This window comes from Bombina bombina, chromosome 1, assembly GCF_027579735.1.
Source record: "Bombina bombina isolate aBomBom1 chromosome 1, aBomBom1.pri, whole genome shotgun sequence".
NCBI lineage: Eukaryota > Metazoa > Chordata > Amphibia > Anura > Bombinatoridae > Bombina > Bombina bombina.
In genome coordinates, this window is record NC_069499.1 from 1,424,777,817 (window position 1) to 1,424,804,001 (window position 26,185).

General features: G+C 41.8%; 1 protein-coding gene across 3 annotated transcripts in view; it reads left to right on the forward strand.

Moving 5' to 3' along the window:
- HJV (hemojuvelin BMP co-receptor) overlaps positions 1 to 26,185 on the forward strand; it is a 100,437-nt gene that overhangs the window by 55,243 nt on the left and 19,009 nt on the right. For all 3 annotated transcript variants that reach the window (XM_053705423.1, XM_053705425.1, XM_053705428.1), the window contains exon 3: positions 12,438 to 12,940. In XM_053705423.1, coding sequence (XP_053561398.1) covers positions 12,438 to 12,940 — 503 coding nt within the window. The remainder of the gene's footprint in view (positions 1 to 12,437; positions 12,941 to 26,185) is intronic.

A 26,185-nucleotide genomic window follows, 5' to 3' on the forward strand; every position in this document is an offset into this window, starting at 1 on the left:
TACCAATACCAAAGCTAAAGTACACGGATGATGGGAGGGACAAGGCCAGAACTTAAACGGAAGGAACCACTGCCTGTAGAACCTTTCTCCCAAAAACAGCCTCCGAAGTAGCAAAAGTGTCAAATTTGTAAAATTTTGAAAAGGTGTGAAGCGAAGACCAAGTCGCAGCCTTGCAAATCTGTTCAACAGAGGCCTCATTTTTAAAGGCCCAGGTGGAAGCCACAGCTCTAGTAGAATGAGCTGTAATCCTTTCAGGGGACTGCTGTCCAGCAGTCTCATAGGCTAAGCGTATTATGCTCCGAAGCCAAAAGGAGAGAGAGGTTGTCGAAGATTTTTGACCTGTCCTCTGTCCAGAGTAAACGACAAACAGGGCAGATGTTTGACGAAAATCTTTAGTAGCCTGTAAGTAAAACTTCAAGGCACGGACTACGTCCAGATTATGCAAAAGACGTTCCTTCTTTGAAGAAGGATTAGGACACAATGATGGAACAACAATCTCTTGATTGATATTCCTGTTAGAAACCACCTTAGGTAAAAACCCAGGTTTGGTACGCAGAACTACCTTGTCTGAATGAAAAATCAGATAAGGAGAATCACAATGTAAGGCAGATAACTCAGAGACTCTTCGAGCCGAGGAAATAGCCATCAAAAACTGAACTTTCCAAGATAAAAGTTTAATATCAATGGAATGAAGGGGTTCAAACGGAACTCCCTGAAGAACTTTAAGAACCAAGTTTAAGCTCCATGGGGGAGCAACAGTTTTAAACACAGGCTTAATCCTAACCAAAGCCTGGCAAAATGCCTGGACGTCTGGAACTTCTGCCAGACGCTTGTGCAAAAGAATAGACAGAGCAGAGATCTGTCCTTTTAAAGAACTAGCTGATAAGCCTTTGTCCAAACCCTCTTGGAGACAGGACAATATCCTAGGAATCCTAACCTTACTCCATGAGTAACTCTTGGATTCACACCAATAAAGATATTTACGCCATATCTTATGGTAGATTTTCCTGGTGACAGGCTTCCGAGCCTGTATTAAGGTATCAATGACTGACTCGGAGAAGCCACGCCTTGATAGAATCAAGCGTTCAATCTCCATGCAGACTCAGAGAAATTAGATTTGGATGATTGAAAGGACCTTGTATTAGAAGGTCCTGCCTCAGAGGCAGAGTCCATGGTGGAAGAGATGACATGTCCACTATGTCTGCATACCAGGTCCTGCGTGGCCACGCAGGCGCTATCAGAATCACCGATGCTCTCTCCTGTTTGATTTTGGCAATCAGTCGAGGGAGCAGAGGAAACGGTGGAAACACATAGGCCAGGTTGAAGAACCAAGGAGCTGCTAAACCATCTATCAGCGTTGCTCCCGGGTCCCTGGACCTGGATCCGTAACAAGGAAGCTTGGCGTTCTGGCGAGACGCCATGAGATCCAGTTCTGGTTTGCCCCAACGATGGACCAGTTGAGCAAACACCTCCGGATGGAGTTCCCACTCCCCCGGATGAAAAGTCTGACAACTTAGAAAATCCGCCTCCCAGTTCTCTACGCCTGGGATGTGAATCGCTGACAGGTGGCAAGAGTGAGACTCTGCCCAGCGAATTATCTTTGAGACTTCTAACATCACTAGGGAACTCCTGGTTCCCCCTTGATGGTTGATGTAAGCCACAGTCGTGATGTTGTCCGACTGAAATCTGATGAACCTCAGTGTTGCTAACTGAGGCCAAGCTAGAAGAGCATTGAATATTGCTCTTAACTCCAGAATATTTATTGGGAGGAGTTTCTCCTCCTGAGTCCACGATCCCTGAGCCTTCAGGGAGTTCCAGACTGCGCCCCAACCTAGAAGGCTGGCATCTGTTGTTACAATCGTCCAATCTGGCCTGCGAAAGGTCATACCCTTGGACAGATGGACCCGAGAAAGCCACCAGAGAAGAGAATCTCTGGTCTCTTGATCCAGATTTAGTAGAGGGGACAAATCTGAGTAATCCCCATTCCACTGACTTAGCATGCATAATTGCAGCGGTCTGAGCTGCAGGCGCGCAAATGGCACTATGTCCATTGCCGCTACCATTAAGCAGATAACTTCCATGCACTGAGCCACTGATGGGCGTGGAATGGAATGAAGGACACGGCAAGCATTTAGAAGTTTTGATAACCTGGACTCCGTCAGGTAAATTTTCATCTCTACAGAATCTATAAGAGTCCCTAGGAAGGAGACTCTTGTGAGTGGTGATAGAGAACTCTTTTCCACGTTCACTTTCCACCCATGCGACCTCAGAAATGCCAGAACTATCGCTGTATGAGACTTGGCAATTTGAAAGCTTGACGCCTGTATCAGGATGTCGTCTAGATACGGAGCCACCGCTATGCCTCACGGTCTTAGAACCGCCAGAAGTGAGCCCAGAACCTTTGTAAAAATTCTCGGGGCAGTGGTCAACCCGAAGGGAAGAGCTACAAATTGGTAATGCCTGTCTAGAAAGGCAAACCTTAGGAACCGATGATGATCTTTGTGAATCGGTATGTGAAGGTAGGCATCCTTTAAGTCCACTGTGGTCATGTACTGACCCTCTTGGATCATGGGTAGGATGGTCCGAATAGTTTCCATTTTGAATGATGGAACTCTGAGGAATTTGTTTAAGATCTTTAGATCCAAGATTGGTCTGAAGGTTCCCTCTTTCTTGGGAACCACAAACAGATTTGAATAAAATCCCTGTCCTTGTTCCGTCCGCGGAACTGGATGGATCACTCCCATTACTAGGAGGTCTTGCACACAGCTTAGGAATGTCTCTTTCTTTATCTGGTTTGCTGATAACCTTGAAAGATGAAATCTCCCTTGTGGAGGAGAAGTTTTGAAGTCCAGAAGATATCCCTGAGATATGATCTCCAACGCCCAGACATCCTGAACATCTCTTGCCCATGCCTGGGCGAAGAGAGAAAGTCTGCCCCCCACTAGATCCGTTTCGGGATAGGGGGCCGTCCCTTCATGCTGTCTTGAGGGCAGCAGCAGGCTTTCTGGCCTGCTTGCCCTTGTTCCAGGACTGGTTAGGTTTCCAGGCCTGTCTGGAATGAGCAACAGTTCCCTCTTGTTTTGAAGCGGAGGAAGTTGATGCTGCTCCTGCCTTGAAATTTCGAAAGGCACGAAAATTAGACTGTTTGGCCTTTGATTTGGCCCTGTCCTGAGGAAGGGTATGACCCTTGCCTCCAGTAATGTCAGCAATAATTTCCTTCAAGCCAGGCCCGAATAAGGTCTGCCCCTTGAAAGGAATGTTGAGTAATTTAGACTTTGAAGTCACGTCAGCTGACCAGGATTTAAGCCATAGCGCCCTACGCGCCTGGATGGCGAATCCGGAATTCTTAGCCGTTAGTTTAGTCAAATGAACAATGGCATCATAAACAAATGAGTTAGCTAGCTTAAGCGTTCTAAGCTTGTCAATAATTTCATTCAATGGAGCTGTCTGGATGGCCTCTTCCAGGGCCTCAAACCAGAATGCCGCCGCAGCAGTGACAGGCGCAATGCATGCAAGGGGCTGTAAAATAAAACCTTGTTGAATAAACATTTTCTTAAGGTAACCCTCCAATTTTTTATCCATTGGATCTGAAAAAGCACAACTGTCCTCAACCGGGATAGTGGTACGCTTTGCTAAAGTAGAAACTGCTCCCTCCACCTTAGGGACCGTCTGCCATAAGTCCCGTGTAGTGGCGTCTATTGGAAACATTTTTCTAAATATAGGAGGTGGGGAAAAGGGCACACCGGGTCTATCCCACTTGTCAGCCGCTCTGGAATCAATCCGGGATGTAACCCAACTGCTAGCGTGAATTGAAAGCACACGCTAGCACACTGAGAAATATCCAGGACGTGACCCACTCAGGAAGCAGATTAGAAGATAACAAAAATGAATATTGTTCCAGAATGCAGGAAAGCCACAAAGGATAAAACGTCCCTTTAAGTAGTACAAAGAACAAAAAGGAAATGCTCTTACTTGAAGCTTCTGAAAAAGGTCCTCTTTAGCAGGCTTGTAAAACAAAGGAAAAGTTCTCTTTTGCAGCTTGTAAAAGTATAATGTCCCTTTAAGCAGGTTTATAACAAACAGAAAGGCAAAGTTCTCTTTTGCAGCTTGTAAAAGTAAATGTCCCTTTTAAGCAGGTGTATAACAAACAGAAAGGCAAAGTTCTCTTTTGCAGCTTGTAAAAGTAAATGTCCCTTTTAAGCAGGTGTATAACAAACAGAAAGGCAAAAGCAAGGTCAGGCAGGCAGAAGTCGGCATCCAAATATCAGCAAAAGGTAGAGGCAAAAGACAAGGTCAGGCAAGCAGAAGTCGGCATCCAAGTATCAGCAAAAGGGTAAAAGCTACAGGCAAGGTCAGGCAGGCAGAAGTCAATGTCCAAATATCAGCAAGTAGGGATTAGGCAAGAGGCTTGGTCAGGCAGGCAGAAGTCAATGTCCAAATATCAGCAAGTAGGGATTAGGCAAGAGGCTTGGTCAGGCAGGCAGAAGTCGGTACACAGAAGAACAAAACTGATATGGTACTCACAATCCAGGGAAACAAACAAACGGGCCCAGATTCAGATCTCCCGCCGAGATTTAAAGGGCAGGAGCGTAACCGTCATCAGAGGGTGTGAGAGGAAGCGTCATGTTGCTAAGCAACATGACGTCAGAGACACAGAGAAGTTCCGGGAGCCGCGGCGACACGGCGATGAACGGAAGCGTTCATGACAGCACCCCCTCCTCAAGGACCCCTCCGGGGGACAGGACCAGGTCTATCAGGATGAGTCTTGTGGAAGGTCTTGACCAATATAGGAGCATTTACTTGATGAGCAGGTTCCCAAGAACGTTCCGTGACTGGATAACCCTTCCAATGAATGAGATAATACAATTTCTTGCCCCGCAATTTGGAATCTAGAATATGGCTGATCTCAAACTCAGGATGTCCATGCACCAATAACGGTGGAGGTTTAGAAAAAGGCTTAGAATACCTGTTAATCATCACAGGTTTTAAAAGAGAAACATGGAATACCGGATGGACTTTGAGAGACTTGGGTAAAGCTACCCGATAAGCAGTGGAACATACCTGACCCAGTATTCGGAAAGGACCCACATATCGTGGTCCCAATTTGTTAGAAGGTTGTTTCAGGCGAAGAAATCGAGAGGAAATCCAAACTTTATCACCAGGGCGATATTTGGGAGCCTTCTTCCGTCGAAGATCCGAAAAGAACTTGTAACGTCTAGAAGTTACAGAAAGAATACGATGTATCTTCTGCCAATGTCGAGTTAATCTTCGGGCTGTAAGATCAGAAGCAGGATTCACTGTGGAGGAAGTATGCAAAGGGAATGTCCTAGGCTGATATCCGTAAGCTGCATGAAAAGGAGAAGTCTGAAGGGAGGAATTGTACCGGGCATTATGGGCCAATTCAGCCAAAGGAAGGTAAGAAGTCCAGTTAGAGTGATAATGATCCACATAATGTCTAAGATATGTTTCAAGACACTGGTTTACTCTTTCAGTCTGACCATTCGATTGTGGGTGGTGAGAAGTAGAGAGAGATATAGTAGTACCAAAATGTTTACAAAGTGACCTCCAAAATCGAGAAACGAATTGTACCCCTCTATCTGAAACAATATCTAGAGGAAATCCATGGATTCTTACAATATGTAGAATAAAAAGTTCAGAGAGTCTTTTGGCAGATGGTAATCCTGGCAAGGGTACAAAATGAGCCGTCTTAGTGAACCTGTCGACCACCACCCAGATAGTATTGTTCCCAGTGGACAAGGGAAGATCGGTAATAAAGTCCATGGATACATGAGTCCAAGGCTGGTGGGGTATAGGCAATGGTTGGAGTAATCCTGAAGGAAGTTGGCGTGGAGTTTTGTTCATGGCACATTGTGTGCATACTGAGACGTAATCCTTCACATCTTGAGAGAGTGTAGGCCACCAGACATGTTGTTTGAGGTTTCGAGTGGTAATACTGATGCCAGGATGTCCAGAAAGGGGACTATCATGAGCCCAAAATAAAATCTTGGAACGAAGGCGTTCAGGAACAAAGAGTAAACCATCGGGAGGTTTACAGGACAAAGGAAGATGCTCTTGAGCGGACTGTAATTCTTGTAACCAAGAAGTTGTTAACTGGGCAATGACTTCATGAGGTTGGAGAATGGTACCAGACTCAGGAACTGGGGTATCTTGAAATTGTCTGGAAAGTGCGTCTGCTTTAATATTTTTTGAACCAGGTATGTAAGACAAATTATAGTGAAACCGAGAGAAGAATAATGACCAGCGTGCTTGCCTGGAATTTAGTCGTTTGGCTGTTTGGAGATACAGAAGGTTCTTATGATCAGTAAGTATAGTAAATGGCAAAGAAGTACCTTCCAGCCAATGTCTCCATTCATCCAATGCCATCTTGATGGCAAGCAACTCTTTATTCCCTACGTCATAGTTAAATTCGGAAGGAGTGAATTTTTTAGAGAAAAAAGCAACAGGATGAATCCTTCCAGTCTCTGGTATTCGTTGAGACAGAACAGCTCCAGCAGCAACAGAGGAAGCATCCACCTCCAGAATAAATTGAAACTCAGGATTTGGATGACGAAGGATAGGAGCTGAGGAAAAAGCTTCTTTGAGAGATTCAAAAGCTTCTATAGCCTCAGACGGCCATACTTTACAGTTTTGTCCTTTTCTTGTGAGAGAAGTAAGAGGAGAAGTAATAGTAGCAAAATTCTTGATGAACTTTCTGTAATAATTGGCGAAGCCTAGGAAACGTTGTAAATCCTTCAAAGAATCAGGTCTAGGCCAATCCAAAATGGCAGAAAGTTTAGTAGGGTCCATTTCGAATCCAGATGCCGATATTACATAACCCAGAAAGGGTATGGATTTTTGATGGAAAGAACATTTCTCCAGTTTAGCAAACAGATGGAATTCTCTTAGACGTTGAAGTACTTTCTTGACGTGGTGCACATGATCTTGGTGGTTCTGAGAAAAAATTAAGATGTCGTCCAGGTATATGATAACAAAAATATTCAAAAAATCACGAAAGATCTCATTTACAAAATGCTGGAAAACCGCCGGAGCATTGCATAGCCCGAAGGGCATGACCAAATATTCATAATGCCCAAATCGAGTGTTAAAGGCAGTCTTCCACTCATCTCCTTTGCGTATACGGATCAAGTTGTATGCACCGCGTAGGTCGAGTTTGGTGAAAATGGTGGCTCCCTGAAGATAAGTAAAAAGTTCAGGAATAAGGGGCAGAGGATAACTGTTCTTGATGGTAATCTGATTCAATCCACGATAATCAATACAGGGTCTTAATCCGCCATCCTTTTTTCCCACAAAAAAGAAACCGGCCCCTACAGGGGAAGAGGAGGGTCGAATAAATCCTCTAGCCAGATTGTCTTTTATATATTCTTCCAGAGCCATGTTTTCTGGTTTAGAAAGTGGATATGTCTTGCCTCGAGGATAGGCAGCCCCAGGAAGGAGGTCAATGGGACAATCAAAAGGGCGATGAGGAGGAAGACGTTCAGCTTCTTTTTTGGAGAAGACATCCACAAAGTCATGGTAATGCATAGGTAAGGATTCCGGAGTTTCAACTGTGAGAGCAATAGTGAGTGGTAACTTAGTAATCTTTTGAAGACATTTAGTCTGGCATGTAGATCCCCAGGAAGTGAGTTCACCGAAAGTCCAAGAAAAAATGGGATTGTGAATCTGGAGCCAGGGTAATCCCAAGATAATGGGAAATTGCGGAGTGGAAATGACATCGAAACAAATTGTCTCAGAATGAAGTATTCCTACGGTGAGGATTAAGGGTTGAGTAGAAAACTGAATGTATCCAGAACCCAAAGGATCTCCACTGACCGTAGAGACTGAAATGGAATACTCCTTCTTTAGTAAGGGTATAGAATGAGTAGAAACAAATGTAGAGTCAATGAACACACCTCCAGCACCAGAATCAATTAGAGCTTGGGTATAGATCTTCTTATGTCCAATTAGAAGAGTTACTGGAACAAAGAGTTTCTTGTATAGGGAATGACCACTATTTTGGCTTAACTCAGTTCCCTGGACTAGAGTTAAGCCCTGGCTTTTACTGGCCTAGTAGGACAATCCCTTAATAAATGTCCTTTAAGGCCACAGTACAGACATAAGCCAAGAGTCCGTCTTCTCAAGCGTTCAGTCTCAGTTAATTTTATACTTCCTACTTCCATGGGTTCAGCCTGATCAGTAGTAGGAGAGGCTGGAGTGACTGGATTAGAAAAACGAGGAGCTAAACGAAAAGGAGTTCGAGTGGAAGTCCTCTGTGTTCTATCCTTTTCTTGTTGGCGTTCACGAAACCTGGCGTCGAGACTGATACAGAGATTTATTAAGGCTTCTAAGGACTCTGGAAGTTCACGATACACCAATTCATCCTTGAGACGCTCAGAAAGTCCTTTACGGAAAGCGGCTCTGAGTGCTCCCTGATTCCAAGTGGTTTCAGAGGCAAGGGTGCGGAACTCAATTGCATATTGAGAGACTGGTTGATTTCCTTGACGTAAATCCAGGAGAGTAGCTTCAGCAGCGGATGACCTTCCAGGTTTATCGAATACGTTTGAGAATGTAGATAGAAATGTATCAACATCCAACAGTATAGGATCATTCTTTTCTAGCAAAGGTGACACCCAAGCCAAGGCTTTTCCTTTCATTAAGGAAATAAGAAACGTGATTCTAGAAGAGGCAGTAGCAAAGAGAGTAGGGCTATTTCGGAAATGAAGACGGCATTGATTCAAAAAGCCTCTACATTCTTCAGGATTCCCATCATATTTATCCGGAAGAGGAATCCTGGGACTTAGTTGTACCTGAGACTGATTGTTAGGAATCGGAGGAGGTAATGCCTCAATCGGATTTGGATTGGGATTAGGATTGGGAGGTGCGGTAGCAACCAAATTTTGTAATAGAGCAGTAATTTGATCAAGTTTAGTGTCCAGAGACTGCAAGTGAGTGGCATGAGAACCCAAGAGCTGTCCCTGGTGAGCCACGGCCATAGATAATTCAGTGGGGTCCATTTTTATGGCCCGTTTGTAATGTCAGCCGCTCTGGAATCAATCCGGGATGTAACCCAACTGCTAGCGTGAATTGAAAGCACACGCTAGCACACTGAGAAATATCCAGGACGTGACCCACTCAGGAAGCAGATTAGAAGATAACAAAAATGAATATTGTTCCAGAATGCAGGAAAGCCACAAAGGATAAAACGTCCCTTTAAGTAGTACAAAGAACAAAAAGGAAATGCTCTTACTTGAAGCTTCTGAAAAAGGTCCTCTTTAGCAGGCTTGTAAAACAAAGGAAAAGTTCTCTTTTGCAGCTTGTAAAAGTATAATGTCCCTTTAAGCAGGTTTATAACAAACAGAAAGGCAAAGTTCTCTTTTGCAGCTTGTAAAAGTAAATGTCCCTTTTAAGCAGGTGTATAACAAACAGAAAGGCAAAGTTCTCTTTTGCAGCTTGTAAAAGTAAATGTCCCTTTTAAGCAGGTGTATAACAAACAGAAAGGCAAAAGCAAGGTCAGGCAGGCAGAAGTCGGCATCCAAATATCAGCAAAAGGTAGAGGCAAAAGACAAGGTCAGGCAAGCAGAAGTCGGCATCCAAGTATCAGCAAAAGGGTAAAAGCTACAGGCAAGGTCAGGCAGGCAGAAGTCAATGTCCAAATATCAGCAAGTAGGGATTAGGCAAGAGGCTTGGTCAGGCAGGCAGAAGTCAATGTCCAAATATCAGCAAGTAGGGATTAGGCAAGAGGCTTGGTCAGGCAGGCAGAAGTCGGTACACAGAAGAACAAAACTGATATGGTACTCACAATCCAGGGAAACAAACAAACGGGCCCAGATTCAGATCTCCCGCCGAGATTTAAAGGGCAGGAGCGTAACCGTCATCAGAGGGTGTGAGAGGAAGCGTCATGTTGCTAAGCAACATGACGTCAGAGACACAGAGAAGTTCCGGGAGCCGCGGCGACACGGCGATGAACGGAAGCGTTCATGACACCACTCCTTGCTAATAATTTCTGTAAGCCTTTTAGGTATAGGAAAAACGTCAGTACACACCAGCACCGCATAGTATCTATCCAGCCTACACAATTTCTCTGGAATTGCAACTGTGTTACAGTCATTCAGAGCAGCTAATACCTCCCCAAGCAATACACGGAGGTTCTCAAGCTTAAATTTAAAATTAGAAATCTCTGAATCAGGTTTCCCCGAGTCAGAGATGTCACCCACAGACTGAAGCTCTCCGTCCTCATGTTCTGCATACTGTGACGCAGTATCAGACATGGCTCTAACAGCATTTGCACGCTCTGTATCTCTCCTAACCCCAGAGCTATCGCGCTTGCCTCTTAATTCAGGCAATCTAGATAATACCTCTGACAGGGTATTATTCATGATTGCAGCCATGTCCTGCAAGGTAATCGATATGGGCGTCCCTGATGTAATTGGCGCCATATTAGCGTGCGTCCCCTGAGCGGGAGGCAAAGGGTCTGACACGTGGGGAGAGTTAGTCGGCATAACTTCCCCCTCGACAGAACCCTCTGGTGATAATTCTTTTATAGATAAAGACTGATCTTTACTGTTTAAGGTGAAATCAATACATTTAGTACACATTCTCCTATGGGGCTCCACCATGGCTTTCAAACATAATGAACAAGTATGTTCCTCTGTGTCAGACATGTTTAAACAGACTAGCAATGAGACTAGCAAGCTTGGAAAACAATTTAAAACAAGTTTACAAGCAATATAAAAAACGTTACTGCGCCTTTAAGAAACACAAATTTTCCCAAATTTTGAAATAACAGTGAAAAAATGCAGTTACACTAATGAAATTTTTACAGTGTACGTAATAAGTTAGCAGAGCATTGCACCTACTTGCAAATGGATGATTAACCCCTTAATACCAAAAACGGAATAACAAATGACAAAAACGTTTTTTTAAACAGTCACAACTGCCACAGCTCTACTGTGGCTTTTTACCTCCCTCAATACGACTTTTTAAGCCTTTTGAGCCCTTCAGAGAAGTCCTGGATCATGCAGGAAGAAGCTGGATGTCTGTGTCTGTAATTTTTGCTGTGCAAAAAAACGCCAAAATAGGCCACTCCCACTCATATTACAACAGTGGGAAGCCTCAGGGAACTGTTTCTAGGCAAAATTCAAGCCATCCATGTGGAAAAAACTAGGCCCCAATAAGTTTTAAAATACACTTTTAGAAGAGTATGTATCTCTATTAATAAGCCTGATACCAGTCGCTATCACTGCATTTAAGGCTTTACTTACATTACTTCGGTATCAGCAGCATTTTCTAGCAAATTCCATCCCTAGAAAAATATTTTAACTGCACATACCTTATTACAGGAAAACCTGCACGCTATTCCCCCTCTGAAGTTACCTCACTCCTCAGAATATGTGAGAAAAGCAAAGGATCTTAGTTACTTCTGCTAAGATCATAGAAAACGCAGGCAGATTCTTCTTCTAAATACTGCCTGAGATAAACAGTACACTCCGGTACTATTTAAAAATAACAAACTTTTGATTGAAGAAATAAACTAAGTATAAAACACCACAGTCCTCTTACGACCTCCATCTTAGTTGAGAGTTGCAAGAGAATGACTGGATATGGCAGTGAGGGGAGGAGCTATATAGCAGCTCTGCTGTGGGTGATCCTCTTGCAACTTCCTGTTGGGAAGGAGAATATCCCACAAGTAATGGATGATCCGTGGACTGGATACACTTAACAAGAGAAAATAAGTTACAGTACATTCTGATGAAGTAAAATGAAACGATCTTACCAGATGCTACGCCGTGGAACAGGAACACGGCGCTTCAAGTTTGACAAATAGTAGCAGCGCCTCCGCCATGGACTTGAGAGAAGAAAGCAGGAAGCAAAGCAAAATCCGACACCGGACTTTGCATCTCCTGACTCTAACTTTCATCCAGCCCCTTACTGAGAGACTGATAGGATTACTTAAAACTCCCATCTCATGTCGAAGAGTACTACCCTCCATAAGAGACAAAACAAACTTCTGACATTTCTCTGCCAAACTCCTAGGACGAAAGGCAAAGAATGACTGGGGGATGAGGGGAGTGGGAAGAGTATTTAAGCCTTTGGCTGGGGTGCCTTTGCCTCCTCCTGGTGGCCAGGTTCTTATTTCCCAAAAGTAATGAATGCAGCTGTGGACTCTTTCCATTTATGAAGAAAATGTATTTCATTTTTACAATAGAATATCACTTAAATGGTAAAAGAATTCCTTTTATTTCCCATATGGCAACCATCTAAAGGCAACAACTTCAAAAGAGAAGTATATCAGAGAAATTATGGTAAATGGAGATATGCAAACAAATGTTGAATAGAAAGAAAAGAACACCAAAATGTAATGGCCAATGTTTTTCAGGACTGCAAAATTATTTTTATTGTTTTTTTTTCTCTCTCTCTCTCTCTCTCTCTCTGTTGCACAGCGGATGCCCAGTGTAAAATTATCAAATGCAATACAGAATATCTGTCTGCCACCTCAGATCTAAGGGGTCCCAACAAGAATGTAGTGTGCTGCAATGCACTGCGAGCCTACTCACACTGCACCCGTAAAACCGCCCGCACTTGTCGTGGAGACCTGGTCTACCATTCAGCTGTACACATCATTGAAGATCTCATGATCCAGCACAACTGCTCCAAGGAAGGGCCTACAGACTCTCCTAGGCCACAACCCCCACAGCCACTTCCTGAGGGGACCAAGAAGCAAGAGGCCTGCAATTATGAGAAGGTCTTCAATGAGAAACACAAGAAAGATCCCAAGTATCTACACTGTGGGACCTTTGGCGACCCACATTTACGGACTTTCAGTGGCGACTTCCAGACTTGTCAGGTGAAAGGCTCATGGCCTCTGTTGGATAATGACTACCTGTTTGTCCAGGCAACAAGTTCCCCTCTCTCACCACTGTCTAATGCAACAGTTATTAACAAGGTAAGGATCTTCATATCAAAGAGAATTTTGTTGTTTTACTGTGTCAGAGCAGTCGTAAAACACAAATCTTAAAAATCTTTTTCAATATGCGTATATTATCTTTCTGCTGCAGCCAATAAGAGATAGATATAAACAATATATTCACTAATTAAGCAATCACTGTGTAGAATGTTGTAGGTCACAGTTTAGAATCCTCCAAGAAGCAACTACAGCCTCTCTGGGGAAGATAGAAAACCACACTTTTGAGAGTTAAATTACAGGAAAAGTGGGCAAAATAAATTACAAGGGTTTTAGGGGAAATTGCATTCTAAGTTTAATGTGCATTTTATATTTTTGTTTTATACTTTAAAGAAACACACATTCCTTCCCCAGACAAAACATTGTTTTCTCATTCTCTACATTACTTTTTTATTATTTACCAATATTGCATTAACTGTCAAATTAATCATTGCCAGTGGAATGATGCTTCTCGTACATCTCCATCTCCAACCTGTACGTAAATGTAATTCAGTGCTAAATATGAGATTTTCTATGTTTTGAAAAGTAACTAACGGCCCAATTCTCTAAAGCTAATGCAAATTTTAGCTTGAGAGCTGTTTATCTTACTAAGCACTAGATCACAAGTGTAGCATAACAATGTAAGTGCATCCATAGTGCTTCCATTTTTACTTCCATATTACAAGTGGAAAGTAAAATGTTAGTAATCAAGAGAAAACCTAGGGTACGCTATCACCTGGAGGTCAGATAGAGCGGCATCGCTTAATACCTAACAGAATTCTAGGGTGTGTTCTGAAAACCTTAGCTGAAGGTGCGCTAAACCAAAGGAAACCAAATATAAAAATATTTCCTCAAGCAGCACATAAATATGTAAAAACTTTATTAAAAACCACCAAAACATACATTAAAAAATTCAGGAAAATATACCTGACACTTTTCAGCTGTCCATGCTTGTCAAACTTAAAAAACTTCGGCCTAGATTACGAGTTTTGCATTATGAGCTGTGCGGTGCTAACAAGCAGTTTTCTCTCACCGCCCACTTACCTGCAGCGCTGGTATTACGGGTTTTTACAAACCAGGCGTTAAAAGGCAAGAAGTGAGCGTTGAGCAAAATTGTGCTCCTTACCGCACTCCAATACCAGCGCTGCTTAAGTCAGCGGTGAGCTGGTCGTACGTGCTCATGCACAATTTCCCCATAGGAATCAACGGGGAGAGCCGGCTGCAAAAAAGTAGCGTAAAACTCAGTAACGCAGCCCCATTAATTACTATGGGGAAACTAAAGTTATGTTTACACCTAACACCCTAACATGAACCCCGAGTCTAAACACCCCTAATCTTACACTTATTAACCCCTAATCTGCCACCCCTGACATCGCCAACACCTACATTATATTTATTAACCCCTAATCTGCCGCTCCGGACACCGCCACCACCTACATTATACTTATGAACCCCTAATCTGCTGCCCCCAACATCGCCGACACCTACATTATATTTATTAACCCCTAATCTGCCGCCCCCAATGTCGCCGCAACCTACATACACTTATTAACCCCTAATCTGCCACCCCCAACATCGCCACCACTATAATAAACATATTAACCCCTAAACCGCCGCACTCCCGCCTCGCAAACATTATTTAAATATTATTAATCCCTAATCTGCCTCCCCTAACATCACCACCACCTACCTACAGTTATTAACCCCTAATCGGCCACACCCAACGTCGCCACCACTATATTAAAGCTATTAACCCCCTAAATCTAACCCTAACACCCCCTAACTTAAATATAATTAAAATAAATCTAACAAAAAATTCCTATCATTAACTAAATTATTCCTATTTAAAACTAAATACTTACCTATTTTACAGGCAAGTTTGTATTTATTTTAACTAGGTACAATAGTTATTAACTATTTAATAGCTACCTAGCTAAAATAAATACAAAAGTACCTGTAAAATAAAACCTAACCTAAGTTACAATAACACATAATACTACACTATAATTAAATAAATTAACTAAATTAACAACAATTAAATCAAATAAATTAAATTAGCTAAAGTACAAAAAAAAACACTAAATTACAGAAAATAATAAACAAATTACAAGATATTTAAACTAATTACACCTAATCTAATAGCCCTATCAAAATAAAAAAGCCCCCCTAAAATAAAAAAAAACCCTAGCCTAAACTAAACTACCAATAGCCCTTAAAAGGGCCTTTTGTGGGGCATTGCCCCAAAGTAATCAGATCTTTTAAAAACAACCCCCCAACAGTAAAACCCACCACCCACACAACTAACCCCCCAAATAAAATACTATCTAAAAAACCTAAGCTCCCCATTGCCCTGAAAAGGATATTTGGATGGGCATTGCCCTTAAAAGGGCAGTTAGCTCTTTTGCAGGCCCAAACCCTAACCTAAAAATAAAACCCACCCAATACACCCTTAAAAAAACACCCCCTGAAGATCGACTTACCGGGAGAAGTCTTCATCCAAGCCGGGCCGAAGTCCTCAACGAAGCCAGGAGAAGTCTTCGTCCAAGCCGGGCGAAGTGGTCCTCCAGATGGGCAGAAGTCTTCATCCAGACAGCATCTTCTATCTTCATCCATCCGGCGCGGAGTGGGTCCATCTTCAAGACATCCGACGCGGAGCATCCTCTTCATCCGACGACTACCCGATGAATGAAGGTTCCTTTAAGTGACGTCATCCAAGATGGCGTCCCTTAGATTCCGATTGCCTGATAGAATTCTATCATCCAATCGGAATTAAGTTAGAAAAAATCCTATTGGCTGGTGCAATCAGCCAATAGGATTGAAGTCCAATCCTATTGGCTGATCCAATCAGCCAATAGGATTGAGCTCACATTCTATTGGCTGTTCCAATCAGCCAATAGAATGATTGGATCAGCCAATGATTGGATCAGCCAATAGGATTCAGCCAATAGGATTTTTTCTACCTTAATTCCGATTGGCTGATAGAATTCTTTCAGCCAATCGGAATCTAAGGGACGCCATCTTGGATGACGTCACTTAAAGGATCCTTCATTTGTCGGGTAGTCGTCGGATGAAGAGGATGCTCCGCGTTGGATGTCTTGAAGATGGACCCGCTCCGCGCCGGATAGATGAAGATAGAAGATGCCATCTGGATGAAGACTTCTGCCCGTCTGGAGGACCACTTCGCCCGGCTTGGATGAAGACTTCTCCCGGCTTTGTTGAGGACTTCAGCCCGGCTTGGATAAAGACTTCTCCCGGCTTCGTTGAGGACTTCGGCCCGGCTTGGATGAAGACTTCTCCCGGTAAATCGATCTTCAGGGGGTTCGTGTTAGGTTTTTTTAAGGGTTTATTGGGTGGTTTTTATTTTTAGGTTAGGGTTTGGGCCTGCAAAAGAGCTAACTGCCGTTTTAAGGGCAATGCCCATCCAAATGCCCTTTTCAGGGCAATGGGGAGCTTGTTTTTATTTTTAGATAGTATTTTATTTGAGGGGTTGGTTGTGTGGGTGGTGGATTTTACTGTTGGGGGGTTGTTTGTAATTTTTTTACAGGTAAAAGAGCTGATTACTTTGGGGCAATGCCCCTCAAAAGGCCCTTTAAAGGGCTATTGGTAGTTTAGTTTAGGCTAGGGTTTTTTTTATTGGGGGGGGGCTTTTTTTATTTTGATAGGGCTATTAGATTAGGTGTAATTAGTTTAAATATCTTGTAATTTGTTTATTATTTTCTGTAATTTAGAGGGGGTTGTACTTTAGCTAATTTAATTGATTTAATTGTTGTTAATTTAGTTAATTTGTTTAATTATAGTGTAGTGTTAGGTGTTAGTGTAACTTAGGTTAGGTTTTATTTTACAGGTACTTTTGTCTTTATTTTAGCTAGGTAGTTATTAAATAGTTAATAACTATTTAATAACTATTCTACCTAGTTAAAATAAATACAAACTTGCCTGTAAAATAAATATAAAACCTAAGCTAGATACAATGTAAGGGTTTATTTTATAGGTAAGTATTTAGTTTTAAATAAGAATAATTTAGTTAATGATAGGAATTTTTAGTTAGATTTATTTTAATTAAATTTAAGTTAGGGGGTGTTAGGGTTAAGGTTAGACTTAGATTTAGGGGTTAATAACTTTAATATAGTGGCGGTGACGTTGGGGGTGGCAGATTAGGGGTTAATAAATGTAGGTAGGTGGTGGCGATGATAGGGATGGCAGATTAGGGGTTAATAATATTAAACTAATGTTTGCGAGGCGGGAGTGCGGCGGTTTAAGGGTTAATATGTTTATTATAGTGGTGGTGACGTTGGGGGCGGCAGATTAGGGGTTAATAAGTGTAGGTAGGTTGCGGCGACATTGGGGAAGGCAGTTTAGGGGTTAATAAATATAATGTAGGTGTCGGCGGTGTCCGGAGCGGCAGATTATGGGTTAATAATTTTATTTTAATGTTTGCGATGCGGGAGGGCCTCAGTTTAGTGGTTAATAGGTAGTTTATGGGTGTTTAGTGTACTTTTTAGCACTTTAGTTATAAGTTTTATGCTACAGCATTGTTGTCTAAAACTCAAAACTACTGACTTTAAAATGTGTTAGGACTCTTGACAGGGTAGGGTGTACCGCTCACTTTTTGGCCTCCCAGGACAGACTCGTAATACCGGCGCTATGGAAGTCCCATAGAAAAAAGGGTTTACAAAGTTTACATAAGTCGTTTTGCGGTAAGGCCAAAAAAGTGTGCGGTGCCCCTAAACCTACAAGACTCGTAATAGCAGCGGGGGTGAAAAAGCAGCATTAGGACCTGTTAACGCTGCTTTTTTACCCTAACGTACCACTCGTAATCTAGCCGTTCATTTTTCCATGTACAGAGATAGCCTAAATAGTCCCTCCTAGATCCACATTAATTAGATTACACAACCAGTTTTAACCATTACCATAAACCATTTTATACATTTCAAACACAGTATACACACTTAATTGTGGTTGATACAATTGTGGTTGATTTCAAATATGGTCTATTCAGGTCAGAAAATGGCTAATACAGCTAAAATATAATTAATTTAATATAAAACTTAGAAATAAAAATCTATCTTTGCCAATATAAACATTCACGCAAGATCTTATTAGCCCTAAGTTTGCAGTTTTTACATAAACCAACTATATTAAGTAAGCCAATTGACAAAGGTTGATAAAACAAGATTCTGAATTAATCCATTAGAGGGGTTCTTCCCAATTTTAATTTATATATCTATATATAAAAAAATTTAAACTGATTTTAAATATGACAAGGTGTTGGACTGGGAAGTCTATATGTAAGTGTGAGTATTTGTGTGTGTGTGTGTATATTTGTATGTGTGTATATACATACTGTATATATGTGTGTGTGTATATATTTGTATGTGTATATATACATATGTGTGTGTGTGTGTATATAGTTGTATGTGTATATATACTGTACATATGTGTGTGTATATATTTGTATGTGTATACATTCATATATATATGTGTGTGTGTGTATATTTGTATGTGTATATATACATATATATATATGTGTGTGTGTGTGTATATATTTGTATGTGTATATATACATATATGTGTGTGTGTGTGTAAGTATGCGTGTGTCATATTATATGTGTGTTGTTATATTATTATTTTAGCCCTAACACTTTACTCTCCAGTTACCCAAAATGTTCATGTTATGTGTTGTGCTTGTATGCTACACATATCTTACAACTTGCAATATGAGCTATGATAGTGCACTATACATTAAAAGTATAGGATGCACTAAAAAAAGTTGGCCATGCTACCATTCTGTAATACCAGAACTTGTAAATGGGGTTCTGAATGTGAAGGAGACACACATACATTACATATAAGGTAGTATAAGGAAGTTTTGGAGCATGTTTTTTTTTTTTTTTTTTTTTTAAAACATTTTTATTTTAGAAGAAAAGAATACACTTACAGTGGAAATAACCATAACATTGTCCATAAAGATACTCAGACATTTCGTATAATTTAACCATATTAAGCAAGCTATTAGAGGTGAATTGTCCGTAACGGGGAGACTCTTGTTAATAATATTGGGGAAACTCCCCAAGATATAGATACTATAAACAGGCACGGTGTAGAATAGGAATAGTTCATATAAGTTAGCGGTGGTACATACCGTTTTAGCCTGGCTTTGCAACAGTTCATTTTAACCTTTACGTCTCCAACTGGTATCTCTGCATAGGAAGAGCACTCCTCACAAACAGTAACAACTTAAAGAACTTAACAATTCAGAACATATGCCTATTCCGGCAAAAACACAATAAGAAAGGAAGAGGAGAGAAAAGGAAAGGGAACAAAAAGAAAGGTGAGTATAGAGAGGGGGGAAAGGGCGAAGAAGAAAAGGGGGGGGGGAGGGTTTTTAATGAATTTTGATATGTGGTCCAGGTAGGGCGGCCCACCCCGAAGCCTTAGAGACAATTAGACTATCTGTGAGTGTAGGAGAGTCTGCCAGTAAAATTGTATGTTATGGTAGAAGGCAAGACTGCCATTCTTAAGGTATGCATATTCTTCAATCTCTAGCAGCTCAGATGTATTGTGCAACCATTCCTGCCGAGTTGGAATCTGGGCAGATTTCCATTTGCGTGCAATAAGTAATTTGGCTCCGTTTAAGCTATATTGGAGGATTTTCCACTTGATTTTGCATATGTTCTTTGGTTTGTAATTTAGAAGGGCTGTGGTTGGGGGTAATTCGAATTGTTCTCCCATAATAACTTTTAGGCTAATAATAACGCTGTCCCAAAATGGGAGTAATTTCGGACAGTGCCACCAAATATGGGCCATTGTGCCAGGAGACCCACAACCTCTCCAACATGTGGCATTAGATTGGGGGTATATACGTTTAAGCCTGTCAGGGGTAAGATACCATCGAAACAGAACCTTATGGTTAAGCTCCAGTATTCTAGGGGAGGAGGAGGACTTGGCAGAGTTGTAGAATATGTTGTCCCATTGCTCTTTGGGGATAGTGATTCCCATGTCGGTTTGCCAGTGAGAGTCATAAGAGGGTGTGGGTAGGCTAAGGGTGTCGTCTAACAGTCTTTTTGTTATAGACAGTGAACCTCTGGGCGTCACTCCCTCCAGACAGAGTCTTTCAAATTTCGTCAATTCTCTCAATAAGTCCTGTTTATAGGGTGAAGAGGCCAGTAAGTGTGTAAGTTGAGCATATTTTAGCCACCGAGAGAAGGCTCCACCTGCCAATTCTGTAAGTTGTGCTCTCTGTTTCAGTTTCCCAGCCCCTGTCAGGTAAGTGAACGGTATCGTTGGGCCTGTATCTGGGGAATAGGATTCATTCGGGATGAGTCCCTTATGGAATTCTGCGTTTATCGGTATAGGTGTCATTGGTGAGATGTATGTCGTGAGTCCTTTGGTTTTAAGTCGTATAGTATCCCAAGTTCGGAAGTAATGAGCGTAGAGAGGGGAGGTTCTGGATAATATGGGTCTACTTGATTGTTTGATCCAGCACAATGGCCCTATTACGGGTGAACTCAGCAGGAAGGAGTCTATAGAGGACCAAGCTTTTGTGTGTGTGACATCATGCCATTCTAAGATTTTTTGCAGAACTACAGCCTTGTAGTATTGTGATATAAACGGTACCCCCAAGCCCCCCCTGCCTAAGGGTTTTGTCAGGATCCTTTTACTGATACGGGGCTTTACCTTTCTCCATATAAAGGAGTTTATCATGGATTGTAGGTTTGTCAGATAGGTCAGTGGCAATTGGATTGGTACAGCCTGGAGGAGATACAGGATTTGGGGTAAGGTGGTCATTTTAACTGCCTGGATCCTACCCCACCATGACAGTGGTTTCTCCTGCCAGGAGTCAAAATCTTTCCTAAGTTTGTGTAAAAGTGGTGTGGAGTTAAATTTAAATAACATGTTAATGGAGGGGGCCAGGTATATTCCAAGGTATTTGATTTTATCATGGAGTAGGGTGTATGGGCATAGGGTTTTGAGGTTCTCAAAGTTTTCTTTTGGAAGATTAATATTAAGGATTTCAGATTTTCTGGCGTTGATCAAGAAGTTAGAGTGGGAGCTGAATCTCTCGAATTCTGTTAATAAGTGTGGCAGGGATTTGTCTGGGTGTGTTAGGAAGGTGAGAACGTCGTCAGCGTACAAAGTGAGCTTATACATGTTGGGACCTAGCTGTGGGCCGGTGATATGTGGATTCTTTCGTACGTGAGCTGCTAGTATCTCAATTGATACAGCGAACAACAGAGGAGACAGGGGGCACCCCTGTCTCGTGCCGTTACGGATTCTAAAGCTGTCGGAAAGTGTGTTGTTCGCCCGAACCCTGGCTATCGGGTGGGAGTAAAGGCCAAAGATCCTCCGGAGCATTATGGGTCCTATCCCAATGGCGCTCAAGCAGAGTTTTAAGAAATCCCAGTCCAACCGGTCAAATGCTTTTTCAGCATCAGTTGAGATCAGAATAGTGGGTGTTTTTGACCGGCCAGACTGTTCAATCAGATGTAAGACCCTTGTGGTATTGTCCTTTGCCTCTCTTTTTGGGATGAAGCCGGATTGATCGGTGTGAATGACCTGTGGTAAAATTGTATTCATTCTGGTCGCTAAGATTTTTGAGTACAGCTTTATATCTGTATTGAGTAAAGATATCGGTCTATAATTGCCCACCTGAGTAGTGTCTTTTTCTGGTTTGGGGATAACCGATATATATGCCTCAAGGGAACTCTCCGACCATGATGCACCACTGTCTAAGGACTGGAAAAGGGTTGTTAGATGGGGGATAAGCAAGTTTTTAAATTGCTTATAGTAGATGTTTGAGAACCCGTCTGGGCCCGGGCATTTTTGTGCTGGGAGGGAGTTTATAGCTGTTGCTACTTCTTGTGATGTAATGGGCCTATCCAAAAATTCTGTTAATTCTGTAGGAATGCTAGGGAGAGAAGCATCTGCTATGTACTGCTCAGTGGCTGAGGGGGTTGTGGATGCTGGGGGGGCCAGGAGGTTATAGAGGTTACCATAGAAGTTTTTAAACTCCTCAACTATTGAAGGGCTGCTTACTAAACTGTTTCCCGCACCGTTCACTATTTTGTGGATGTGAGTGTTTAACCTACGTTCCTTAAGTGCTCTGGCTAGAGAAGGACCGATTTTATTAGACCTAGCGAGGAATGTCTTTTTAAGATATAATGCCCTGGTCTGGGCTTCCCTGTACAGTAGCCTATTTAAGTCATTTCTATGTTGCCTCAGGAGATGAGAGAGGTGGTGGTCCGTGGGTGCTTCTTGATGTTGCTGCTCTAGGGTGCGTATGGAGTGTAGAATGGTCGAAAACTGCATTCTGAAATGTTTAGTTTGTAAAGCTTTATGTTTGATAAATTCTCCACGCAGAACGGATTTTTTGGAGCATGTTTTTGATCATCATGTCCTTATCCTGTTATCCAGCATTTTAAACCCCCGGCCTTACCATCCATCATATAACTTAAAGGGCCATTTTAGTAAGAAAATAAATTGTTGATTAGATCATGTTATTTTTAAACAAATAAACTTATTTTACTAGGTATTTAGCTCCTTTAAAACGGTTATAAACATAGGGGCATATTTATTTGTTTCCGGCAAGCCTTCAGGATCGGCGGAAACAGAAGTTATGAAGCAATGGTCTAAAGACCGCTGCTCCATAACCTGTCCGCCTGCTATGAGGCCGTGGACAGAAATCAACACTATCGAATACGATCGGTTAATTGACACCCCCTGTTAGCGGCCGATTGGCCGCGAATCTGCAGGGGGCGGCATTGCACCAGCAGCTCACAAGAACTGCTGGTGCAATGATAAATGCCGACAACGTATGCTGTCAGCATTTATCGATGTGCGGCGGACATGATACGCTACTTCATATCATGTCCACTCGCACATTGACAAATTGGCCCCATAGTCAAAGATGCACTCCTAGAACACCCCGTTCCTGCTCCAGATGATGAAATAGCCAGTGATTGGAGCACAGACATGTAAGCTTGCTTCTCATTTGCTCACCTGGTTTATCCTCACATGGAGGGGCACAGAAGCACAGCTTTGACTACCTATAAATGGAACATTTATAAACAAAATAAACAAATAACTTGGAAGTAATGCAGCATATCTTTAAAAATTAGATTATAAAATATCACATGAACATCGCTATTTAAAAAAGAAGATATTTTACCTCAGAATTTCTTCAGCTCACCTCATTTACTGCTGTGATAGCAGTTATAGGGACACTCAGGTTTTATTAAATTTTCATGATTCAGATACAGCATGTAATTTTAAACAACTTTCCAATTTACTTCCATTAAAAAAAAATGTGCACATTATATTATATTTACACATTTTGAGTCACCAGCTCCTACTGAGCATGTGCAAGAATTCAGACTATACGTATATGCATTTGTGATTGGCTGATTGCTATAACATGGTACAGGGGGAGTGGAAATATACATAACTTTAAAATGTGTTAGAAAAGAATCTACCACTCATTTGAAGTTCAGAGTAAATGCTATTGTATTTTCTTGTTATCTTGCATTTGTTGATTATGCAAATCTACTGTGTTTACTGGTCCTTTAAAGGGACAGTACACTGTAAAATTGTTTTTCCATAAATGTATTTTAAATGACTTGTTATACCAACTGCAGAGTATAAAATATTTGAGAAATTGCATTTTCGGGTTTATTTGTGTATCTGAAGTAGCTGGTTATGTGCTTTGAAACCACAGCCTATTACAATGGGTTGAGCTTCAGGTAATATCAGATCTCATTATGTTATCACTTTTATGTACACAGACTTGCTTCCTTATCTTAAATTTGTCTGGAACACCAAAGCTCAATACATAGAGAGAACAATGGAAAATTATCATTTTATTACTTAACTATCATGCCCCCCACTGAGGGTGTAACTTCTTCTGCTGGCTGTGTTTACTTAGGCTTGTCAATAGCGTATACGCCAGTATCAAAACTTTCAGTATAGGTTGGGAAACCACAAGCTAAATCAGCTATTTCAAATGCTGAAATATGAGTAAAGGAGCTACTTGCAACCAATTTAATACACTCTAGCAGGTAAAAAGGATAATTGGGAATAATTTAAAGGGGAGAAAGTTTTTGGGTGAACTGTCCCTTTAAGCTACTCTTTTTAATGTCATCTGCATGGTGAAAAACATCTTCAGTGCTGAGTTCACACTTTGCTTTACTGTGATTTTAAGGAATTTCACTATAATCTCACTTTGCTTTACTGTGATTGTATGTGATTGCACTATAATCTCTGAGATTTCATAGTAAACGTCCTTAAACTAAGTATGGATATAAAGTGGCTGTGTCTGCACATGCCAGATGCACGTTCCCTTGCAAATCCCAGAACATACATCCTGATTGGAGGGTTAAACTTCCTTTACAATGGAATGTGGCTACTGAGGACATATTGAGGTAAAAACATAATTTATGCTTACCTGATAAATTCCTTTCTTCTGTAGTGTGATCAGTCCACGGGTCATCATTACTTGTGGGATATTAACTGCTCCCCTACAGGAAGTGCAAGAGGATTCACCCAGCAGAGTTGCTATATAGCTCCTCCCCTCTACGTCACCTCCAGTCATTCGACCAAGGACCAACGAGAAAGGAGAAGCCAAGGGTGTAGTGGTGACTGGAGTATAATTTAAAAAATATTTACCTGCCTTAAAAAAACAGGGCGGGCCGTGGACTGATCACACTACAGAAGAAAGGAATTTATCAGGTAAGCATAAATTATGTTTTCTTCTGTTAAGTGTGATCAGTCCACGGGTCATCATTACTTGTGGGATACCAATACCAAAGCAAAAGTACACGGATGACGGGAGGGATAGGCAGGCTCTTTATACAGAAGGAACCACTGCCTGAAGAACCTTTCTCCCAAAAATAGCCTCCGAGGAAGCAAAAGTGTCAAATTTGGAAAATTTGGAAAAAGTATGAAGCGAAGACCAAGTTGCAGCCTTGCAAATCTGTTCAACAGAGGCCTCATTCTTAAAGGCCCAAGTGGAAGCCACAGCTCTAGTGGAATGAGCTGTAATTCTTTCAGGAGGCTGCTGTCCAGCAGTCTCATAAGCTAAACGAATTATGCTACGAAGCCAAAAAGAGAGAGAGGTAGCAGAAGCTTTTTGACCTCTCCTCTGACCAGAGTAAACGACAAACAGGGAAGACGTTTGTCGAAAATCTTTAGTTGCCTGTAAATAAAATTTAAGGGCACGAACTACATCCAGATTGTGCAAAAGACGTTCCTTCCTCGAAGAAGGATTTGGGCACAAGGATGGAACAACAATCTCCTGATTGATATTCCTGTTAGTGACTACCTTAGGTAAGAACCCAGGTTTAGTACGCAGAACTACCTTATCCGAGTGAAAAATCAAATAAGGAGAATCACAATGTAAGGCTGATAACTCAGAGACTCTTCGAGCCGAGGAAATAGCCATTAAAAATAGAACTTTCCAAGATAACAACTTTATATCAATGGAATGAAGGGGTTCAAACGGAACACCCTGTAAAACGTTAAGAACAAGGTTTAAACTCCATGGTGGAGCCACAGCTTTAAACACAGGTTTAATCCTGGCCAAAGCCTGACAAAAAGCCTGAACGTCTGGAACTTCTGACAGACGCTTGTGTAACAGAATGGACAGAGCTGAGATCTGTCCCTTTAAGGAACTAGCGGATAACCCCTTTTCTAAACCTTCTTGTAGAAAAGACAATATCCTAGGAATCCTAACCTTACTCCAACAGTAACCTTTGGATTCGCACCAATATAGGTATTTACGCCATATTTTATGGTAAATCTTTCTGGTAACAGGCTTCCTAGCCTGTATTAAGGTATCAATAACTGACTCAGAAAAACCACGCTTTGATAAGATCAAGCGTTCAATTTCCAAGCAGTCCGCTTCAGAGAAGTTAGATTTTGATGTTTGAAAGGACCCTGAATCAGAAGGTCCTGTTTCAGAGGTAACGACCAAGGTGGACAGAATGACATGTCCACCAGATCTGCATACCAAGTCCTGCGTGGCCATGCAGGCGCTATTAGAATCACTGATGCTTTCTCCTGTTTGATTCTGGCAATCAATCGAGGAAGCATCGGGAAAGGTGGAAACACATAAGCCATCCTGAAGGTCCATGGTGCTGTCAAGGCATCTATCAGGACCGCTCCCGGATCCCTGGATCTGGACCCGTAGCGCGGAAGCTTGGCGTTCTGTCGAGACGCCATGAGATCTATCTCTGGTTTGCCCCAACGTCGAAG